At 43.0% G+C, this 23,219-nt stretch overlaps 1 protein-coding gene across 1 annotated transcript; it reads left to right on the top strand.

Annotated features, from left to right (window-relative positions):
- Nucleotides 1-15,700: 15,700 nt before the first annotated feature.
- Nucleotides 15,701-22,909, top strand: LOC115397397 (metalloreductase STEAP4-like). The gene is made up of 10 exons (XM_030103679.1): nucleotides 15,701-16,178; nucleotides 16,624-16,731; nucleotides 16,825-16,895; nucleotides 17,004-17,091; nucleotides 17,959-18,237; nucleotides 18,377-18,471; nucleotides 18,577-18,687; nucleotides 19,461-19,503; nucleotides 19,607-19,771; nucleotides 21,831-22,909. Exons 1-10 carry the CDS (start codon nucleotides 15,978-15,980, stop codon nucleotides 22,086-22,088), a joined length of 1,419 nt encoding a protein of 472 aa, XP_029959539.1. The 5' UTR covers nucleotides 15,701-15,977; the 3' UTR covers nucleotides 22,089-22,909.
- The last annotated feature ends 310 nt before the right edge of the window (nucleotides 22,910-23,219 follow it).

The following is a 23,219-nucleotide window of genomic DNA, read 5'->3' as shown; positions in this document are numbered from 1 at the left end:
CTTTAACTTCCACGCTCCTTCAGAGAAATAAACCATGAATTGCTCACTTATTGTAATTATTTTTTTTATCTGGTTGAGTGAAATGTTAGGAGGGTGGACTATTTCATGCACAACTGTGATAATAGGTTGGACATGTCCCCCAGGAGCACATGGGGGAGTAATGATCAGCTGCTTGCTTCTTAATGAGAAGGGTATGGGTTCTTGGCTGAGGGTTGAAAACTTTTTTGTTTTCAAAGAAAACACAGAGAATCTCAATGTGATTTTAAAACCACAGGTTTGAGTTTCACTTTTACAACAAAAGATGAGTGAAAACTTTCCACAGCTGCCCTCTCACGCCCCATTAGATTCTGCCTTTGATTGAAAACATGTGGTGATGGAAACCCCAGTTTCAATTATGTTTGATGAGACATGCTGTTGAGAATCACTGTAACACACCAGAGTGATCCACCAGTACATGCAGATGATTTCAAATCATGATTATTATGGTGGACTAGAAGGGAGGGAGACAAAGTTTGGGCTGATTAAATTTCCTGTGGGATTTAGGCACCAGTTTTATTCCACCGCGTTTTAATTAAAGACATTAAAGCTGTATTTCCCCCGAGTGATGTTTTTTTAGGTGCATTATCTCCTCCTGCCACACGGTGGGACTGTTAACAAAGACACGAAACGGGGACGTGGGGAAATATTAGTCACACTAAAGTGCAACTAATGGCACCCTGGTTTCATAATATGAGTGGACATGATGAGATTCATGTGAAAAGTCAAGCCACTTGATTTCTCATTAGTCGGATGGTTCCATCGTAACACATTGATTTCTCCCTCCCCTCCTCCTGCCGTCTGCGTGGAGATGGGCCTGACAGCTGGAGGAAGACATTTACATAGTGGTCTCAAGATGCAGGAACTTTACAGTGCTGCATCTTAATTTTTTTTTTTTTTAACTTATTGAGATATTCGTGTAGTGTGTGTGTTCGGTGTGTGTCTATTTATAGCAGGGTGTGTGTCTTTGAGTGGAGGCTGGTTGTAGGAGGGGGGGGGGGGGTGGTGTTGTAATTTATAGAGATGCTGCCTTTTAGAGGGGCAGGACAGACATTGATCAATGCAGATATTACATCATTTATCTCTGCACATTGGCTGTATCTGCTGTAGTTATTGCTTGGCTCCCCTCCCTGTCTGCTGTGACACTGTTCCTTCGCCTCTCCTCTCCTCCCAATCACTTTCCCCATGTCTCTCATCTCCTCCCTCCAATTCATTTTTTTTTTTTTTTCCCTTTTTCGGCACCTGAAGCCCCTAATGAAAATCTTCCAGTGGATCCCTTATAAAAAGAAAAGAACACTAAATTCTTTCTGGGCCAGAAATAATTTTCCACCCCAGCCTTGACTGCAGTGGATGTGGATTTATGGCTACAGAAATGTGAAATAACTCTAACTGGGGCTGTAAGTGCACTTAGTTGCATATAATTCCTCTTTAGCGATCCCAGGAGAGAGGTGAGGACTTTTTAATAACTCCTTCCATTCACCTCCATCCTCATTAAGAGGTCTAGTTGAGTGAAAATGGAGACATCTACTGAGGGGGTGTTGAGAGGATTGATCTCAGCTGAGAGAAAGAGAAAGTGAGGGGGCTGCACTTTTTCGAGGGAATTGTTGGAATCTCTCTCTCTCTCTCTCTCTCTCTCTCTCTCTCTCTCTCTCTCTCTCTCTCTCTCTCTCTCTCTGCTCCAGAATTTGACACATCAAAAAGCCTTTTATGGTGTCATTAGTGCAACTGTTCCACCGAGGACAAATGATTCTGTGGGTTAAGAGGAGTTAATCACCTGTCAGTCAAACCTCATCAAGCCGCCTCTACGGATGAGGCACTATACAAATCTCATCGTATTTACAGAGCCTCAATTAAGCAGACACTGGCAAGGAGAAACATGCAGAGGGAAGCGAGCGACAGGGCGAGGAGAGGGGGAGGCTGGGAGAGACAGACAGAGGGAGACAGAGACAGTGAGCAGAACAGGACGACTCCTGTCTGACACTAAGCAGCAGAAATGTAAAGTCTTAAAAGGCCATCGCAGTCAATAAAGTTCCTAATGTGCTTAAAGCAATTACTGTGTCCGGAGAGTAACAGAGTGCATGCAGGATATTAACCTCAGTAACCCGCTCTATCTGCTCCATAATTAAATTATCCTCACATCCTCATTCTCATACAGACACACATGCACCGCCCAAACCACACACTCTCACAGCCATGCATTTATGCATGTTCACAGGAAGTGTGTGCTGAACTGTGTGTCAGCTGATATCCTGACTTGTGCAGAGAGGAGGGGGGGGAAATTAGGTGACTGATGATCATGTGCCATCGAGGGAGCCTGAGTCGCAACGCACCTGTTTGACCTTGACATTGATTGACATGTTGTGTTTTCATGGCTTCAATTTATCCACTTGATGGTGTCACTGCTCTCCCAATTTCTGCATCATAATCCAAAATTTCTGACAGTCAAATTATGGGCATGTTCTTGTTTTAAAGAAATGTTTCGATTCCGCTTTTTTGTCCTGCTTTTTTCGTTCTTTAAGTTATTGCCATGCGCTTATTAACCTCCATCAGACATCATTGCAGCCTTGAGCCTCAGTTCCATTAGATAGTCTTCTTTAAAGACTTCACTATGGGCACTAGCAGTCCTTGATAAATGCTCTTTAAAATGAAATCTATTGTTCGCACTTTATTACAATTTCTTCACCATTGTAACATCATTCAGTACGATTTCTCGCTCCAACCTTCTCCTCCATTTAAAAACTGCTTCATGTGCTTGGTGCTATTCAGATGAACCTGCCATGGTTAGTTACTTATTTGCAGAAAATGTCCAAGAAGATGTAAAGGCGAGGAAGGAGTTACAGAAATTCCGGCTCCCTTTGCTTTATTTCTCATAATTTCTATTTTCCTCTGTGCTCTCGGTGTGCACAGATGCTTTATGTAACTCCGTCTGACATTTGGATCTACAGCCTGTTTCTTCTAATCTGAATCCTTCCACACCCTGCAATATTCGGATTTTAATAGTTATGTCCGAGTGGGATAACTAATAGGCTATTCAAGCAGATTTTACGCCATTTAACAGTTGTCATACAAAATGTTATTTGCAGAGCCAGAGAGAAATCTTGACGCTGTAGAAGCTAATTATTGCTTCTGAAAATAACTAACCACCCTTAAGCGTTCTGCATGGCCCCCAGAGGAGCTTTCCTCAGCATCTGGGACAGCTTTTGTGGTTGGGCTGGGCAGCAGGCTAATTTTGTATTTCTAGGCACTGCCTTTCCAGCTTATTTTGCAGTTGCGTTTGTTGTCTGACCTTGCCTTGGGAATGCCAAAGGGTTGCCTTGGGTCAGCTTATAAAAAAAAAAAGCTGTTAACTGTAAGTAAGCTTGTGCTTGTGAATATAAAATGTGACGGTGAAAGGCCTGCACGCGTGTGCGCGTGCACGTGCACGTGCGTGCGTTGGGTCACATTTGTTCGAGTGTGTAGTTGTTTATTATGCTGACGACGTCGTCATTTCTGAGACGAGACGGCACGGGAGTGCAGGCTGTCTGGGAATAAGGTGTTAGGCCATCAGCAGACTGTCAGCCTCACACACACGCACGCTCACATGCATGAATAACATACAACCATCAGCTAGTAAGAGAAGGGTATTTTCTTGCCTGTGGCCTCTGCAAGTCTGTTGCATATGCATGCAAATCCAGGATATGCATTCAGGCCTTTCAATATGAGCAACAATTTGTCACCCTGTGGTGTTTAAGCTGTCACGAGGTACAAAGTGTAAGTATTATGAATTGAGTTTGCACTCTAAATTTAATCAAATCAGCTGCAAACCCAGCAGGAATTACATCTTAAACCACATTACAGCAACTAAGCACTTTTCAAAAATTCATATATATATGTCCTTGAGGTATTTGAATATCACGTGTTAATGAATATTTAATGATAAAAATAGTAACCTCTGAGCAGACTTCATTTTCACACATGCACCGCTGCACAGTGCATTAACTTACTCTGAGTGGTCGCAGGTTTGAAATGATAATATAAATCTGCACATGTGAATCAAGATCTATACTTCACTCTCCTGCTGTTCAGCACTCAGCTCAGTAAGCTGCTTGCCTACCCATGGCACTAAAGTGAATTAAGTAGGAAGAAAGAGCAAATGAATAGCATTGTTGCATTAACAGCATGATGGGTTTTACAAGAATCTCTCAGTAGTATCAAGGAGGCTGCGATCTTTGGCTCCATTATGGTGCTTCTTTGCAAATACAAGGTTTGTCCTCCTGGCCGACGTTGACAATTGGTTTAATTGACTCTGTATCAATGCAGCCGGATTCCACTCATTCTCATTTTCCGTATAAATGTATGGCAGCCATGACATACCTGATAGCCTCACATGATATTTGTTGAAAGCCTCCACATAAAAAAAAAAATAAAATAAATCCAAATACACACCAAGGACAAAATCTCAGTGTAAATAAATTAATCTATACAGCCCTTGTCATGTAATCTAAGAGCGCACTCAGAGGAGTTAAGGCCGAGCAGAAACATGTATAGAGACAAAATTACAAAGCGTTTACGAGGGAAACATGTCCGTTAGCCTTGAGTACTGCCGGCTATAGAGGCGTTTCAGTGAGAGATAAAGTCACAGGGTAGCTCAATGCTGCATGCCTGTGCTGCTAATATCCATTTTATTTGCTTTTGCTGTTCATTCTCTCTCTTTCCGCGGTCATGGATCATAGAAACCCAGAGAGAACAAACAACAAAAAAATAATAATAATAATATGAAGAGAAAAATGCATGGCCATGGCCTTGGGGAATAAAAGGACAGCATGGTAGGGACCATTGCTGTGTGTGTGTGTGTGTGTGTGTGTGTGTGTGTGTGTGAATGAGACATAAAGAAAGGGACCATTTCTTGCAGAACTAAAATGAGGCTGGGGAATTGGATAGAACTCTTTCGTTCAATGAAAGTGGCTCTCTCTCATATTTGCAGGACATATGGGGTGTGAAGCAAAGCTGTTGGATGACAACAGCAGGAGAGGAATGCTCCAGAGCCTGAAGAGTTGACAATACAATCAAGAAAAAAAAATATATATATAAGAAAGCGTCTGCAACTAAGTTAGGGGGGCATCATTTGGCGAAATTGCTTGGAAAACCTCTTAAATGGCGCCGCCATAACTGTAATGAAGAAACTTCTGGAGTCCATTCTGTGGGAATCAGTGCTTCGACTATCCAAACAAAAACATTTCTGGCAAATGCTGAAGGGTAACACAGCATGTTCTAACATGCCAGAGCACAATATACAGTGTCCAGCTCACCTCACTCCATCACTGGGGCCCACAAGTGCGCACACGCACACACACACACACACACAGGCAAGCCAAGGTGGCAGACAGTCAGGGTGGAGATAGATGGAGGAGGTAAATAGGGGTGTCATGACAGTGTGATGGAATGAGGCAGAGGAGAATTCATCCTGTGTTTCCTCTAGCCTCTGTCCCCCGCTGACAGGATCCTGAAATAGGGCCCACTGTGTCTGTATATACCTCTGTGTGTGTGTGTGTGTGTGTGTGTGTGTGTGTGTGTGTGTGTGTGTGTGTGTGTGTGTGTCTGTGTCTGTGTGTGTATGTGTGTTTCTCCTTTCAATGAGCTTCCTATGTTCCTCTCTCCCAGAGTGTTTTTTCCTTCTTTGTGTGTTTCTTGTTAATGTCTTGTGTATCTTCTCAGAGACAGAGTGTGTGTGTGTGAGTGTGAGTGTGAGTGTGAGTGTGAGACCCCCCTGGGGAAAATGAATCTTTCCTGTTCCGTTTTCATGTTGAGCTCTGGTTTGAACTCAACTCCCATTGGGCTGCGGTCAGGAAAGTGTTATTAGATCCCGCAGAGTGTCTGTCTATCCTCTTAGTTGGCAATACCTGGGGTCAATTACCTAAGTGGTGCTTCTGTTACAAAGGTCCTTGTGTTTTTAAAAGCCTGCATTAGAAAGACAGGTTTCAGTCAGTAGGAGATAAATAAACAGAAAAATAACATCATAAGGGAACACTTTTTACAGGTGAAGGACACTGTTTCCACATATTGATGGCTTCTAATACATTTCAGGAAAACTGTTTTAATGTGGTTATGGGCTCAGTTCAGTTTTCACAGTCACAAATCAAATTTTATAATCAGGCAGTGAACCAAAATTCTCTGTATTCCCCTTTTCTGCTCACCCTCTTTCTTTCTTTTTTTCTTCTCTTCACCCTCTCTGTAATTTCAATAAATTATATCTGCTGGCAGACACAGCTATGCCCTCATGGGGCATACATACCAAAAATGCCATCGGTACAGCTGAAAATAAATCTAAAGGAGCTAAAAACGGCAATATATACAAGAGGAGATAAAATAGTAATGCCTCCTTCTGCCCCCACAACGTCAATAATGAAGAGATCAAAACAAAAGTAACACGAGGTGCAACCTGACGTGACCTTTAAACTTCAGGGCTTCAGCTTATGAGGAGACGAGCTTGAATCGCCCCCAGAGATTGAAAACAAGAAAACTCATAATGCACAACATCTTTTCACATTATTACGCAGCAGTGTTAACGGCTGCAATGAACAATAAATAAAAACAGCCTCTTCCAGTGTCTTTTCCACACAGTATCAGGTAAGGCATTCTGTGTAGTCTGCAATTGTAATTCTTCTATACCTGAACAGCAACGTCCTGGAGGCGGGAAATTAAACCACCATGTAGCCTTAGATCCAGGGTATCGCTGATAAAGTTGTAGCATCAGTGCCGCTATGGCTGGTAATTGAACTGTACAACTGATCGAGCCAAATAGAAACATATCTTAATAAAGGGATTAAGATGTGATTCCGGTGTCCTACATATACAAGAAACATGTCCAGGACACTGCTATTGTCCTCTTTATTTCGTCATTTTAATTCAGTCTCTATTACGCTTTGAAAATATTCAGCGAGATCATGATATGAATAAACAAATGCAGGGTAAGATTACTTATTCTGTAAAAGCACATAATTTTAAATCTGAATTTTAAATCTCTCATGAATCAACTGAAAAAAATGATTCTGGGACACGGCATTTCTCCAACCCACTTTTTTTCCCCTGTGGAAACCTTCAAACTACATCCTCCATCCTTTCTCTGACAACACAGTCCATCACTTGTCTAACAGAGAGACAAGTGATGGACTGACACACAGTTACCAGTTAAAACCGCTTGCATGTGTTTAAGTTGTGGGAGTCAAATAGGCAAAACTCCACGCAGCCACAGGCAGAACGTTCAGACTCTACTCAGAAATCCTCTTCAGCCAGAGGTTTCCAAATAAGATCCTCACTGCTGTGAGGTGAAAGCATGAACCACTGGTCCATGACGCTGCCCTCCAGCAAGAAAAAAACGAACAACAGTTGTGGAGTTTGCTTCTGGACCTCTAAATCTGCAGCTGATTCTGTAGGGAATGCTGTGAAAGTGACTCTAGGTTCTGCACAACCAGTCGTTTCTGATGAGGGATATCATAAAATTTGTGTTTTTCGGGAGACATCCTGTCCCTCACCTTCCAACTCTGCCTCCTCCATTTTTCAAGCGCCAACTACAAGCCAACCCACCAGGGACGCACATAGTTATATACTGGCCTGTCAAAAATCAGCCTTTTCGCGGAACGGCCAACCATGTTGTTTGCTCTTGTCATGAAGTGGACAGCTTCAATAGGCAGTGCTGTATAGCTCTCAAGTTTGAGAGCCATGTTCGTGTTTTTTACAGCCCTACAAAATACACAAAAAACATCTTAACATTTGTTGTTTAAGCTCTGTGCGCTTGTCTGCATCTGTCATTCAGAAGTCCGAGCATTTTGAGCTAGTCATGAAACAACTGTGAGTGAGACATTAGTGTAATTCTTGTGAGTTAGTTCTCCACTCCGTCCTCTTTCAACTCTGTTTTGTTCTTTTCCTCTTCTCTGGCTTGTCTCCAGCAGTCTCTCTTTCTTACTGTCCCCAAGGATAAGGACCCTCCCAGTTTTTCACTCACTGAAGCTTGTGTGGAGTAATTAGAATTAAAGTATTAAGGTTAAAAAGGAGGATTTGAGTCTTATTATGATGAAGGAAAACTATAATCCAAACATTCTCTCGTGGGTTTCACAGAATTTCAATGCAATCCACGAAAGCTAAACAGCCTAATGAGTTAATATTGAGCGAAGCTGGGAGCACGGGTGAGCATATGTGCGAATAGGTGTGTGCTTTGTGTGCACGGAGCAGAGCCTTAAGTGAATGGGCCTCATCTATCAGCCTTTCTTTTTGAGGTGAAACTGACTTTTCCTCTCGATTAAAAATGAATGTCCTCGACTCTGCTCTCTGTCACTTCTCCTTGCTTCTGCTATTGCTCCTAGGGTTGCCAACTCCCAGAGATTGAAATAAGGAACACCTCTCGCGGGCAGCTGAAAGAAACTGGGGTTTTGGGGGGTGAAAAACGCATATCTAACAGCATTTTGCCACAGTTATACCTATTACAGACTATAAAAACACATTAGGCTACTGCATTACACCTACAGTAGCAAGATTGCAATAACTCATGATCAGCTTGATCTGTTTGTATTTGAGGCCTACAGTGAGACAGTTATCATTCAAGTATCATCATCATGGACAGCAGCTCTCAGCCACTGCACCGGACGGTAGAGGAGCTCAGCAGCTCCTTCAGAGGAGACTGAGACCCTCAGTGCAGGAAGGAGCTACCACAGGCCTCTCATCCCCACCGCTGTCAGACTGTACAGTTCTACTGTGTAGAATATGTGCAATAATCCTGGACATTATAATATCCTGCACCCCCCCTTTAAGAAATTCAGCGACACTTTATCATCCATTCACTCTGCTAAAACATATTGTACATATTATATCATACTGTATAGTTATATATTGCATCATATATTGCATATTGTATTGTATATATTGTATATATTATATATTTCCTGTTATATTTTTAAGACTCAGGTTGTACATACAGTTAGATCTTCATTGTCTTTAGCTTCTGTCATCAATCCTACTATGATTTGCACTATAACTTGTTAATTATTGCACCATTCATTACTTTTGCACCCCGCTGTGGGTTCTATGAAGTCTTCTATTCTTATTCTATTCTATATTTATTGCTAAATGTGCAAAATAACATCAAACAGCTGCTGTCTCTTCTGGATTTTAACATGTTCTTTTTTTATTTTCAACTAAAAAAGTGCAAAATCAAAACTGAAAACCTTCTGATCAAAAAAACCAACAAGGTTCCGTTTCTAAACTGAAAACACTCCACAGTCTGCAGCAGCAGACACACATCAATGAACTAAACATGATATATCCGATATGGAAACGGCACAAACTTACATGTCTCTGGAAGCCATGCTGCGAGCTGCTTTAATGTTTTGATTTACTTCCTCCCATGCGCTCTGTGACCAAACTGAGTATTGGCCAATGAGCTGCCGTAGCCTCCAAGGAACGGTCTTTTTTTGACCAATGAGATGTGTTGTCGAGCCATCTCTGTCAGCTCATTGGTCACAGAACCTCAGAGAGCCGGTGAACAATTTACCGTAAGTTTTCAAAAAAAAAGCGCATGTTCCATTGCTCACGTTTTGACTCTCACAAAAATACGGAACAAAGTGCGTTCCTTTTCAGCTCAATACGGAACGCACACTTTTACATCCAAATACGGAACGATTCCGTTTTTCAAGGAACGGTTGGCAACTCTAATTGCTCCTGCCCCTGCTCCTTCTCTTTTTCACTATTATCCCTTCTATATCCTCTCTATTTTCTTCAAGCCATCTCTATATATCACTCCTCACACACACACACACACACGCACACACGCACACAAACCCTGACACTTCCCCGCTCGCTCCTGCTGGTGCTCTCCTCCCATCTCATTCTTCGCGACCCCCATCTCTTTTTGAACATATTTCATCAAAGGCCTCGGCACAGGTAACACTCACCCTCATCTAATTAACTGCTGCTAAGCGCGGAGTACTTGAAAGAACCCACTTTTTCAAACATGCACACACACACTGACTGACACACACACAGAGACACGCAGGCAGTGTAACCCTAACAGTTGCATAGGACAAGAAAATCAAAGAAAGGAACCTAGCAGAGGGCTCATGTATAATTCTGAAACTGCTGAGAGATATAACGATCTAATGATTTCTGTCTGTGGCACGGGCGCTGAAACAGCCCTTTATATCGGCTGTGTGTGTGTGTGTGTGTGTGAGAGAGTGTGTGAGTGTAGATTCCAGCCCACATACACACAAACACTCAGTCTCTGTCCTGTTAGTCGTCGTATTAACCTGGGGTCTCTCTGCTCTCCTGATCAGTGTAACCCCATTAACTCCCATTAAGTCTCATTACCGCCCTCATGAGGATCGTTACCACTTGCTTTATCTCATTTCCGAAACGCCACAGTATGCATTCTGCGGATGTCTGCGCAGTGCCACGTCGTCGTGCCTGTCAGTGGCTGTGAGCCCCCTTCCGTCTTCCACTGGGGGTGGGGCCAGGTGTGAATGGTGACTTGCCAGTCAACGATTGACAGTAATTGAGCAATCCACTTCTTCCAAAAGACGAAAAGGCAGCCCACACTGGCAAGGAAACGGTTTTTTGAGGCCTGAAGGGAAGAAAAAGGGAGAAAAAAAAAAACACCAGAGAGGGGGCACTGGAGTGACAGCTTGACACAGAGTCAACTATAATTATACATGACTGTCAGAGTGAAATATTCAACAGTGTGTGGTCACAGGGATGAATTATATATTCACTACCTTGAGGACTTCTGTTCCAGAGTGGGATTTGATGTTGGAGCAGCTGAGAAGGAATGGGAACTGGAGTAAAATGGGGAGAAAAAAAACAGAAAAGGGAGTTAATGGCGTGATTAAAGACGAGAAGGGAGGGCAGATTAGGTCAAACCGGGAAGAGGTTTGGTTTTACTCTGCAGCTCGCTGAGGTCTGTAATACTCTTGGTGCATGAAAGATGCATGCAAGGAACTGCTGAGCTTTACGATGTTTTGTTTTTTGGTTTTCACTTTTACATATTTTATTCAAAAATTCTTAATTTGGATGGGGGGGGGGGGGGGGGGGGGGGTTGTGCCAGTGTTTTTGTGGTCATTTGGAGTTTCAGATTTTTCACTGAAGCTGTATATAAAAGTGCTGAAGTGACCACACTGAGTTTCACTTCCTCTTTTAACATATGTGGCAAGAGGTTTTTTTTTTCTTTTTTTGAAAGGTGGAGGGACATATTGATCAAGTTTCTTGGAATCTTTCAGAACAGATCATTCTTTACTCTGCTCTGCAAGATTGGCAGATTACACAAAGACTAAATCCTAAATGGCATAACTTAAGCAAAGCCTACAGAGCTAATTCAAGCAGACAGTTTGAGCTGCAATGCCACACTATCATGTGACACACAATTTGCTGCAACATCCAAGGGAGCCTTTGTAATAAGGTGGCGTGTTTAAGCTGTCAAAAGGTGCGGTTACACTCCTGGTGTGCCACTGTGATTGCTTTTATGACTCAGTTTGCAACGAGCACAACCACAATCACTGCCGCTGCTGCATTTCATCTTACTGTGCTCGACCCACACACAGGTCTCACTTTGCTATTCTTCTTTTGAATCTTGAGGTGTCTGGTAATGCAGCAGTCACTTCAGAACCAGAAAATACTACATGATACAAGTGTTGTCCTAAATATATCTAAAAATAGCGAGTCTGTTGGATTTCAATGGCTGCATTATTCAAGGTTCATGTTTGAAAAGCCAAATCCAATTTTCATTTTTTTTTTTTTTTTTTTTTACAACAACAATTAAAATGCATAAATACACAAATGACCTTGCCGTTGAGGAAGGTCTTCCGCTGTCTAGTGATCTTCAGAACGGTGCCAATGGGAGCACATGCTCCCGGTAGGGCCACGCTAAATTCATTATAAATGCAGAACACAGACAATAGTGCACCCTATCCTGACAAGGGTCACCGGGACCTGGAGCCAGGCCCCGGGTCTGTGTTTGCCTGCAAGGGCCCAATGACAGTGGTCTGAATCACACACAGCTCCAACAAGTCACATAGGAGGGCTTCGTGGGCCAATCAGCCATAGAGTCCAACATGGAGGCGATCAGGCAGTGTGGGAGAGCGAGGAGCCGCATCATGGCCTGCTGCTGCAACAGAACCTGGAACGTATATTTGTTAATTTATGTTAATTTTTATCGGTTTGTCAGCTCATTACAGCATTCAGTGTTGTTTAAAAATCCTGTGCATTCTTGTCAATTGCAGTTCTGCTTTGTGGTGCAGTGCAGTTTTCCAGAGGTTCAGTCAGGTCACATAACAACAAACACCTGGCCCAATGTGTGAAGGGGCTATAAGGTTGAAAATTTGTTTTAGGTTTCCCATTTTGGGGGAATAGGAAAGGGAAGAGTCTCAATGCCTCTTTGCTCATCTAATATTGCATGCATCAGTGTTACCAGGTCCACTGCTAACTCTTTCAGTCAGGTTTTATAACCACCGTGATTAGGACCGCTATAAAGAAGAGGCCATATCCCGGTGATGTTCTACATTGTAACAGATAGAGAGACAGGACTGTGTGTGTGTGCGTGAGAGAGAGAGAAAGAGTGAGAGAGAGAGAGAGAGAGAGAGAGAGAGAGAGAGAGAGAGAGAGAGAGAGGGAGAGAGGTGTGCTACAAGGAAAGATTGGATCTGACCCATTAACTTTACAGGCCACTCATTGAGCACCCGAGTAGTAGGGGTCAGTAGGGAGATTCCACTGTAAATCTCTACAACGATCAAAATGATAGACCATAGAGCTGAGGCTGAGAGAGCGAGAGAGAGAGAGAGAGAGAGAGAGAGATGCACAGCTTGCAACACAGTTCCTGACTTTGTCCAAAGCCAAGATAAGTTTCACTAAGGATATCATCTGCTGCCAACCAGCCAGCTGGACGTTATTTTCCTCCGTTACTCATGTAAATGCCTTACAAAAAGGGGGCTTTGACAGCTTAGCCGTTTTATGAGCAAATGCTGAGAGTACGTGTGGGTTGTTTTTCAGCCGAGGCCTCTCATATTTCTGCCTTGAGAAAAGCTGATTTTAGATCTGGCCTTTTTAGCTGTGCTGGGTCATGGCCTGCAACCCAAAACACAACCTCAAACAGATAGCTGAAGGGACTCATATGAGGACACTCGAAGCCTTGAGGGAAACACATACAGCAGATGTGTCGTGCAGAGGAGGTGAAGCGAGAAGAGAGAAAAGTCACTGTACCGGGCATCGGCCTTAGACCAGGATGTTTCTCGCTCCTCTGCTTTGTGCCCTGCGGCGCAGCAGCTCCTTGGCTCGGTCACACCTCAGATTCAACCACCTCTTCCCAGCAAATTCCAGCAGTACAGCGTTACTATGATCTAGGCTGGCTTCAGACGGACCCGTTCCCTTCCTACATGGCCTTCCTCTTTCTTTTAGGCAACAAATCACACTTTCCAACAAATCTTTCCGCTCCAGACTATTGATAATTTATCTTGTTCAGCGTGTAGAATCGAGAATAACTGTTGCAGTTATTTATGGATCAGATAATCCTTTACCTCGGGACCATCTGTTCTGATAACGCTGCATCACTGTGGAAAATCCACATCTACTTTTTTCTCCACCTTTCCCTTTACGAGGCAACTCGCATGGTCACAATTACACATTTATTATAGCTGCCTGAAAACTGCACTGAACACTACATTACAAGTTTAAAAGAAAAGTGAATCTCTCAATCAATCTTTCTGATTATATAGTATAAAGAGTTGAGAAAGCAGAATGTTCCCTATATCAGTGAGTGAGCCGCATTTCATACACCAGAATTCATTAGCATAGACTTGATGCTTTAATGCATCCTGCTTTTTGCTTAGACAATCAGATATTGCAGTGTATAAAGCTAATCATGGTAATGGCCGCAGCCAGGGAATATTGGGTGATCCAATCATCACCCTTGTTTTCTTCCAGACTTGACATTTGATATGCGATTGCTGCTTCCATTCAGTTTTGTTTTGTTCATGGGAAAACCACCCACGTGGGTTGTCTGCTGTGTAGCTCGCATGTATTTGACAGCGGCTGTGGTTTGCACCGAGGCTTTGCTCTGTCCTTTGGTGTCTGAGCTTTTCCTATCTTTGAGCTTGACTTTCGAGGGCAGGGAACTCCGGGCCAGTTATGATTGACCATTTGACATGAGAACAAAACACCCAACTCAGCCCAATCCACATAAATAACACTGACCTTCTGCATCCACACTGAACTTCAAGATTTTACCCATCAGGCATTCTGTTTTGTTGGTCTTGTTTTTCTTTGCTGATGCTAAATGTAACTTTTTTTTTTTTTAAGTCTGTTTATTACGACTAAGCACTCCTCATGAGCGCCACACATCTTCAGACTTTATCATGTTGTTGTGGTACGAAGAGTAGGTGAATAATTGTTTACCGCCAAGCAGAAGATTAATTTGGGTTAAGGTCTCAGGCTAATTACTGCCCGGAAGACCGGATCAGAAGCAAATTTCATTACATTCCATTGTGTGTGTGTGCGTGTGTGTGTGTGTGCGTGTGTGCACAAACACATAAAGGCCACTTACAGAGGCAGCAGAGCGGTGGGAGTAATTATAGTTTAGGACAGGTCACTAGGCCTGTGGTTCACCTCCGTGCTGAACAGCGCTATTCTTGACCGCAAGGAAAATAGAAAAAGAATGCCCTCAGAGGCCAACTTCAGTCACAAAACTCGGAACATTAATTACTCATAGGAGCGGCACAAGAGAGAAGATTAGACTCTAATTGGTAGGTTTGCTTGTAAAACGCCTGGATTCGGTGAGTGCCTCCACTGACCACCTTATCAGTGGCTGATTATAAGGATTGGGCTTTTTCACTGCAAGTTCACCACAAATAACCTCCTGCTAATACAAAATATGTCCTGTTTTTCAGTGCATTCATGTCAGGGTGATTGTGCACATTGTGCATGAGGCATATGGATCTCTCAGCGATATGTTGGTGAATGTGAAGTCAGCGTGAGGAGGGGGGTTGGGAGCATTCCCGCACATATGTTTGCTCACTGTGACCTTGAGTTAGTGCAGAGAGTTTGTTTGCAGAGAGCTCAATGTGACGGCTCTGCAGCTGCGATAAGTTAATTGTCATGAAGTCCCACTCTTGTAGTTGAAAATTTACAAAACAGTTAAACATGATGTTCATGTTGTGGACTTTGGTTTTTTTGTGCAAATGCCTAAATGTGTGATGAAGAGTGTGTCCTTTAGAGGCAAACATAATGTGACTCCAACTTTTTAACATGAGCATTTCCAGTCTTTCATCAGAACTAGGCCTTGGCCTACTCCCAAATGTGCCAGTGATTAGGTAAAACCAGAAAAACCACAAAGTTTTGGCAGGAACAAATGAAGCATTACTTTCCAATGTTGCCTAACTTGTAACGGATGCCCAACTGACTTCCCCGAAGAAGGTCACTGGTATTTCCCAGCTAAAAAAAAATACATAAATGTAGACAGGCACACTCTTTCAGAGAAGTACAGACGACCCCCCCCCTCCCTCCAGCCCAGCACCCCTGCCTCCACCGCCCCCCACCTTTTTGCTATGGAGTTTCCAAGTTCAGACGGGTTTGAACCTGAGCCCGTCCCAAAGTGGGAGGGGATGTGCTGATAGAAAAGCAAACTCCAGACGGAGAAATCTGTCAGTCTAAAAAGCGAGACGAAGTTTGGACATGTGAACTTGAGGGGCAGATAGTGGATCTACTTATACGTTTTTTTCCCCCCCAGGGGCATGAAGAAGACCTGCTAATTTGAAGAAAGCACTTTCATTAGACCAGTCTCAAATCTACCCAGATTACTTGGCTCTCTTTCAATACAGCTGTCAAGCACTGACAGCAGACCTGGTGGAGTGTTTTGTTCTTTGAAAACCCACAGGAGAGATTCTCACAGATTGTGTCAGGCTGTGGCCGTGTCGGCTGACAGACTGAGCAGCATGTCAAAGGAGGTGAAGCCAGAGACCGTGTCACTGTGTCCTCTGAACATGGCAGCTGCCCCTGAGCAGACGCCGCTGTGTATCTTCGGAACAGGGGACTTAGGCTTCTCTCTGGGCCGGCGTCTGCTCCAGTCTGGCTACAGGGTGGTGTACGGCAGCCGCAGACCTCACAGCTGCGGACCCCTGCCTCCGGGAACTCAGGTATGCGGTGTGATGCCTCCACAAACAGAGCTTGTTTTGGAGTAGCTTTTAGATTGTTGTTGTAATTGCTGATTTTTCATCATGTTTTTCTAGATGGTCCCAAAACTCTAATAGTTGTATGGTAGCAGTTAAAGTGTGGTGGCTGCTGTAAGAAAAAAAGAAATCTCAAAGAAGCTAACTTTCTCAGGCTGAGAATGCTGACTTGCTGAACAAGTTCATTGATAATTTGGGTGCATACTGTTGTATCTCTGGATGCTGTTGTGCATTTTTTTGTATTCTGAATTCTGCACTCTGGCTTCATCTTAAGTGAAACTTCTAAAGTAGTGCAAAACAACATGTCTATCAGTGAATATATTGCAATGTGTAATAGTAGTGCATAACAATAGGGCTGTGTGTGTGTGTGTGTGTGTGTGTGTGTGTGTGTGTGTGTGTGTGTGTTGTACAGGTGATGAGCCACGGAGCAGCAGCCCAGTCTGCCAATCTGGTGTTTATTTGCATTCACAGAGAAAACTATGGCTTCCTAGAGACTCTTCTTCCTGAGTTAAGGGGAAAGGTACCATGATGCACAGTCAAATATCTTTGTCTAACATAGCAGTCGGTTAATTTATAACTTTTCATTGATTCCTCTGATTTCATTCATTCAAAGGTGCTGGTAGACGTCAGCAACAACCTCAAAAAGAATCAATATCCAGAGGCCAACGCTGAGTATCTGCAGAGGTAAGTTCAATTGAAGGCATGTGGTAATCTAATGCATGTGTGCAGGTCAGAGACCACGTGGCCAGAACTGGCAGCACGTGAAGTAAAACTTTGTTGCTTACTCTCCAGACTCGTTCCAGGAGCTCATGTGGTGAAAGGTTTTAACACTTTGTCTGCCTGGGCGCTTCAGAACGGACCTTCAGATGCCAACAGACAGGTACTGAAAATGGCTGTCAAAGTCTCTTTGCTGAAAAAGAGAAGAATTAATTTTTTTAGGTTCATTCTCTTGCCGTTTAGTAATTTCTTTTTTTCCCCCCTCATGCTGACAAATCTCATTTTGGATTAAAACATGCTGTTTGTCAGACTTTCCACATCAGGACCTCCTGCATTTGACAGCTCTCTGAGGTGTTCACACCGAGGGTGCTGACCAACAAGTTAAAAATAATATTCTTGTTCCAAAAAGGAAAGCATTCCACTCTAAATTACATCATTAACTCATTTTGAAGCTGCGATCAAACCAAATCCGCGTAAAAGACGCCAAATCCGAGAAGTCAGCTTTATGTCTTCACTGTGAATGTTGTCTCTGATGTATCCTTGAATCAATTAACTCGACAGTCTCGCTAGATCTAAGCTTCCCTTCACATGTTTCACTCTCCAGCTCTGTACTGCAAAGCTGCAGCATATGTGAGTTTTTCAGTTTCATTTTGATCTGGCTGCGCTGTCCCAGAGGACAGGGGAAAACCACACTAGGGAGTGTGTGTGTGTGTGTGTGTGTGTGTGTGTGTGTGTGTGTGTGTGTGTGTGTGTGTTGGGGTTGCATGTGTGTATTTTGTGGAACGTTGTATTTGGAGCAAAACACACGTGTGTTGACTTCGCATTGTTTTAGTAGAGGCCTGTTTAGTATTTATACAGCATCTTTCATGTTGAGTTCTCTGGAGTCAAACCATCCTTTTATGACTATATTTGCAAATGCATGAACCTAAATGCATAATTATGGAATAATTGAGACATACTTCTCATGTGAACCATGTACCGCTTTGAAAAAAACAAACAAAAACCAACCGTGGATATTACTATGCTCCAGGTGTACCTGTGTGGGAACAGTGCAGAGGCAAAGCAGACGGTGGCAGAGACGGCTACCAAACTGGGCTTCACTGTTCTGGACAGGGGGTCTCTGTCTGCAGCCAGAGAGCTGGAGGACTTCCCCCTGCAGCTGTTCCCGGAGTGGAGGATGCCCCTGCGCCTGGCCGTAGGCCTCACCGCCTTCTTCTTCTTCTATCTCCTCATTAGAGATGTCATCTATGCGTATGTCGAACAGCAAAAAGACATCTCCTTCAGAATCATGGTGTCCCTGGCTAACAAGGTGAACACGGTTCTTGCTCCTCTAAATCATCAGGTGGCTTTGAAACAAGCTGCCTCCAGGCATGATGCATAGAAATTCTTGAACCTTGTGCAAAATATGCTCACAATAAACCCCTCTGCTCTTATCCTCCATCCTTCAGGTGTTTCCAATAGTGTCTCTCATTATGCTGTCGCTGTGTTACCTCCCTGGAGTCATAGCTGCCCTCCTCCAGCTCTACAGGGGAACCAAATACAAGTCAGGGCTCAAGTTATGATGGGTATTCAGTGCATGCACAAAGGTGCAGAATGAGCAACACATTTAAAATATTTTGTTGTGTAAGCCAAACGTATGTTGTTTCAGGCGCTTCCCTGACTGGTTGGATCGCTGGATGCTGTGCAGGAAACAGCTCGGACTGGTCGCGCTTGCCTTCGCTTCCCTGCATGTGCTGTACACCCTCCTAATTCCCATAAGGTGAGTCTCTTTCTGTCTTTTACAAAAGTCTTTCTTAATCTTAATTAACATCACACTCTAAAAAAAAACCCGACATGACTTCTTCCTTTGTCCAAGAAAATATCAAAATTGATGGTGTTAATGAGACAATTCTACTTGTCTTGTGTGCTGAGACACGTTCTGTTAATTAAGCCTAAAGGGATTGTTGTTCGTTTCTTTCTCCGGCTTTGTCCTTGGTTGATCACTTGTCTTACTTTCGGTAAACATGCACACGCCCACGCAATGAACGGAAGCGTCGGTGGTTAGACCGTGTTAAACCTGTTTTAGGGGAGGCATTGTTTCAAGTTTATGTTCACTTGGCCTGCTGGTGAAAGAAAAAGTGTTAATGCCAAGAAGCATTATGGAAAATTACTCTGCCTCCCTCACGAGGTTGCAGGGCTGCTGTATTACACAGACTTACTCTCAGTTAAATACACCGAATAAACTGGCAACTGTAACGTCTATAAAGGTTAGTATAAGGGATGATAAAATGGAGTCGGTCTTCCTTAGTGGAGCAGAGTTGTTCATTTGTCATGGAGGACTTATGTGTACCGCTTAATTTTAGAGGCACACAGAAGGGCAACCTAACCCTTGCTCTCTTGAGTCGGTGGGATTTTAAGACCAGGCTTTAAAACGTCTGCTGCTAGATTACCAAACACAAGATGTTATGATGACAAACCACAGATTAGTAGATTTCTCAGTGAGGATTTACCTCTAAATGTTTTGACAATGTTTTTTTTTATTTTTTGCTCCAGATATTATGTGAGATACAAGGTTGCGGCAAGTACAATCTCACAGGTAAGCCAACTGGGACTTTTTTTTTTTTTTCATAGATTCATGATATTACCCAATAAGCTTTCAGATGCTTCATATACATTTTTTTTTATGCTGTCTCTTTAAGATCAAGGAGAACCGAACATCAGAGTTTGACACCGCCATCGCTTGGCGCACTGACTCGTACTACTCTGTGGGGATCCTGGGATTTGGCCTCTATCTTCTGCTGGGGATAACCTCCCTCCCCTCTGTCAGCAACGCTCTCAGCTGGAGGGAGTTCAGCTTCATACAGGTGGATTCTGCCACATGCGTCTGGTCCATATGAAATGAGGTTATCTGCAGTGTCATTTTCATTGTGTGACACCGACACATAATGGACACAGAACTCCACTTTAACCGCACACGCTTGTCCATATCTGGCTCAATCTCTGAGCCCCGTTTACGTGAACAAACACCACGATCCACTGGTGCTGGAATGAGACGGTGGAATTTTCCAGCGGTATTGGCTCTACGCTGTTCCAGTCTTGCCTGTGCAAATGTTTGTGTCAGTCCCCGTGCGTGTTTTATGGGATTTATTAGATGGCAGAAATAGTTACTTCTGCATTTAATGACTTTTTCCCCTGTAAACCTAAAATGTGAAACATAATTTTAAGTAAATGTTACACTCACTTTAGCAGAATGATTAAAAAAAAAAAAAAAAAAAATAGAGGCGGGAAGTCTAGAGGCTGTTTTCACACAAAAAAGAACCATGATTGAAAGAAAGGGCAGTGCGGAATATGTTTGTGACCATTTTTGCAACGTTTCATGAAATATCTATGAAAAAAAAGTGATTAGAAACTTGTTCATTGGGACTTTCAATCAGTTAATGAATCCTGTCATGAGACTATGACCTTGGAAAGCTGCAGAAGACAACCAGATTCACCTGAAGGAGTATATCCTCCTGTAATACGTCTGCTGGAGGTTTTTAAAGTGCACTGTGAAAATGTGTGTCCTGCCACTCCACCGTGATCCCTGTTTATGCTCAAGGCTGCTGAGGCAAAGTGGACATTTATGGAGAGAAAAAAAAAAAAAAACAGTTTGGTATGATCTCCACATCCTGTTCATTAGTCAAGATTCAGCGTTTGACTGATGAGAGCAGGTTCGTGCTCCAGTGGAGATGGAACAGAGCTGCATGGGCCTGACAGCTGTTTTCAGCTTCTGATTGGAAGTAATCCATTGAAAGTCTGAAGTTAATTTTTCTCGTTCTATTGTGGGATTGTTTTCACATGAGCAGACACATTTATTTACCTCTTTCTCATTCTGACCACTTGAAAATTAAATCGGCCGCACTACTGGGAAGAACCTCATTCATAAATGTAACTGGGTCATGTCAGGCTCGTTTTCTCATTCTGCCCCTCCCCTCCATTCCAGCCCAAATTAGAGCAGAACTTTAAATGTTAAGTTATTCATCACGTATAATCTGGGGGCATACATTATCCTGGGCTACATCATGGCCGGTATTGAGGCTTTATTCTTGTTTCTCGATGCGTAGAAATGCATGTGTGAGTATATGGATATTCAAAATGACACGAGTGTAATTGAGTATGTTTTCAAGCACAGGCTGCAAGTTTCTCTTGAAAAAATTCACTTGATCATTGAGTTTCTTCATTTAAACTGAAATAGGTTAAAAAGAACTAAAATCATGTCTGGAATACTGCAGGCCCACATCAGCTCTTAAAGGCTGGTCATGAATGGTAATTTAACTTTTTAGTTTTACTTTTTAATTTTTGTATTGTGGCGAGTGAGCTTATTGTTAAGACACCAACAAAACATGCAAATCGAGAATAATGATCGCTCTGGATAAATGTGCCTGTTTATGTGCGTATTCTCTCTGAAGGCTCTGGTTTCCTCCCGCTGGCCAAAAACGTGTGTTTATTACCCGTAAGTGTGAACGTGAGTGGTTGTGACTGTATTTCTAAATTGACTCCAGTGATGGACTGCTGAGCTTTTATGGAAGACAGACGTATAATTGACAACCAGTGGATCCATACATTATACTCATCAATATGCACTCTGGAGGGGCTGAGAGGAGGCTTCCATTCAGCAGATTGGAAGGATAATCATCAGTACTGAAACAGTATAATTACGCTCTTCATGTCGCGCAGCGTCCTTCAGTTTTATCTCGGCATTTCACGCTTTGTGTGATTGTGTGGCAAACCTGTTCTGTCGCTCCATTTATTGAGCATTGATTAGACCAGGAAATGTCTCTGTTCTCTTTAGTCCTTTAAAAAGTATTTACATCTGAGCATCTTGTTGCGTTTGGAAACACAAACAAATGAGCTGTATTTTTTTATTTTCCTTCTCTTTTTCAGTCGAAGCTGGGCTACGTGACGCTGTTATTCTGCACTTTACACACCTACTTGTATGGCTGGAACAAGTTTCTTCGACCCAGTACCTACAAATGGTACACTCCACCGGGATACATGCTCAGCCTGATCGTGCCGACGGTCGTCCTGGTGGTCAAGCTGTTGCTCCTCCTGCCCTGTGTGGACCGCACCCTCACCCGGATTCGACAGGGGTGGGAGCGCACGGATCCTGAGGACGGCTGCGAGAAATCACTGCTAGCATAAGATTGTTCCCGGAGAAATTGCAGTGCAATGAAAACACAAGGACATAATGCATTTACCAAAAGCATTAGACGTACAGGGGTAATTATGTTTCTTTGGACTTTAAATAACAGCGTCCTCATGTCAGACAGTATTGTAAGAAAACCAAAATGATGTCAAAGGAAATTTATATTTTCCGTAACTTGTTTGACCAATTTTTTTCTTTTCGTTAGTGCTTACAATATGTATACCTTGTATGTCCATGCTGTTTTACAATTTTCCTTTTCCTATTTTATAAATTTCTATTTTGGGATACGTTGTCACTGTTTCAATGATCTTCCTTTATTATTAATGTCGCAAGTACACTGTATGTATCAACTGAAAAATACTCTTTAAAAACTTCACAGTGAGTCTCAGCATTGTCATGCGTCTCTTTTCTCCCCGCTTATTTAATTCCATTCGGTGGCTCAGTCAAACTTTTTCCCCGCTGAATTTAGCGCGCTCTGTCTTGTCGTCTCCGTCTGATCCCTCTCTGGGGTTCGTGCCTCCGGCTGATCTGATTCTTTTCTCCAGGAAACATTTGCACTGAGCGCGAGCTTTCTCCCCAGTCACTACTGGATCTCAGCACATCAGTGCCAGGAGGACTGTGAAGTCTCCTCTATCACAGCGCTGTGCAGAGAGGATATGATATTTAGTCGTGACAGCACAGATGTCCACGGAGGCTGTTAATGTTCGGCTGCGGCGAAGTCATTTTTGGAGGAAGTCATTTCATGAATGGAGTAAAGAAAACACTAAACTCAAACGACTCAACTGTCAGTTATTACAGATACTTAATCAAACAGCTGTCTATTAACATTTATAATCCAGCAAGCGTGTGTTGCATGATTGACTTTGAAGAAATGTCGGCTTTAGTACAAGAAGAAAGAAAATCGTTCAGTGAATTACCATCATTCAGAAAAAAATTTGAATGGTGTTGGTAATCTCAGCTATCTCATCAGATTTATACCTTCAGCCCAGTTGGAGTCACCAATTAGGCTAATATACGTGATTTTTGACTGCTGGAGAAAATCGAGGTACCTGGAGAAATGAAAATCCATGATAATCAGCAAAATATGCTCGGTATTGTAGGGTGTAAATCCTTTTAAGTCAAGATTA

This window comes from Salarias fasciatus, chromosome 11, assembly GCF_902148845.1.
Source record: "Salarias fasciatus chromosome 11, fSalaFa1.1, whole genome shotgun sequence".
Classification (NCBI taxonomy): domain Eukaryota; kingdom Metazoa; phylum Chordata; class Actinopteri; order Blenniiformes; family Blenniidae; genus Salarias; species Salarias fasciatus.
This window is presented reverse-complemented; position numbering and strand designations above follow the sequence as displayed.

What these genes read in the sequence shown, in the direction of transcription:
- LOC115397397 (XM_030103679.1), top strand. Translation starts at nt 15,978, where the DNA reads ATGTCAAAGGAGGTGAAGCCAGAGACCGTGTCACTGTGTCCTCTGAAC. An exon ending in CTTCAGATGCCAACAGACAG is followed by an intron (nt 17,092 to 17,958) that starts GTACTGAAAATG and finishes ACTATGCTCCAG; the next exon opens with GTGTACCTGTGTGGGAACAG. An exon ending in TGGTGTCCCTGGCTAACAAG is followed by an intron (nt 18,238 to 18,376) that starts GTGAACACGGTT and finishes TCCATCCTTCAG; the next exon opens with GTGTTTCCAATAGTGTCTCT.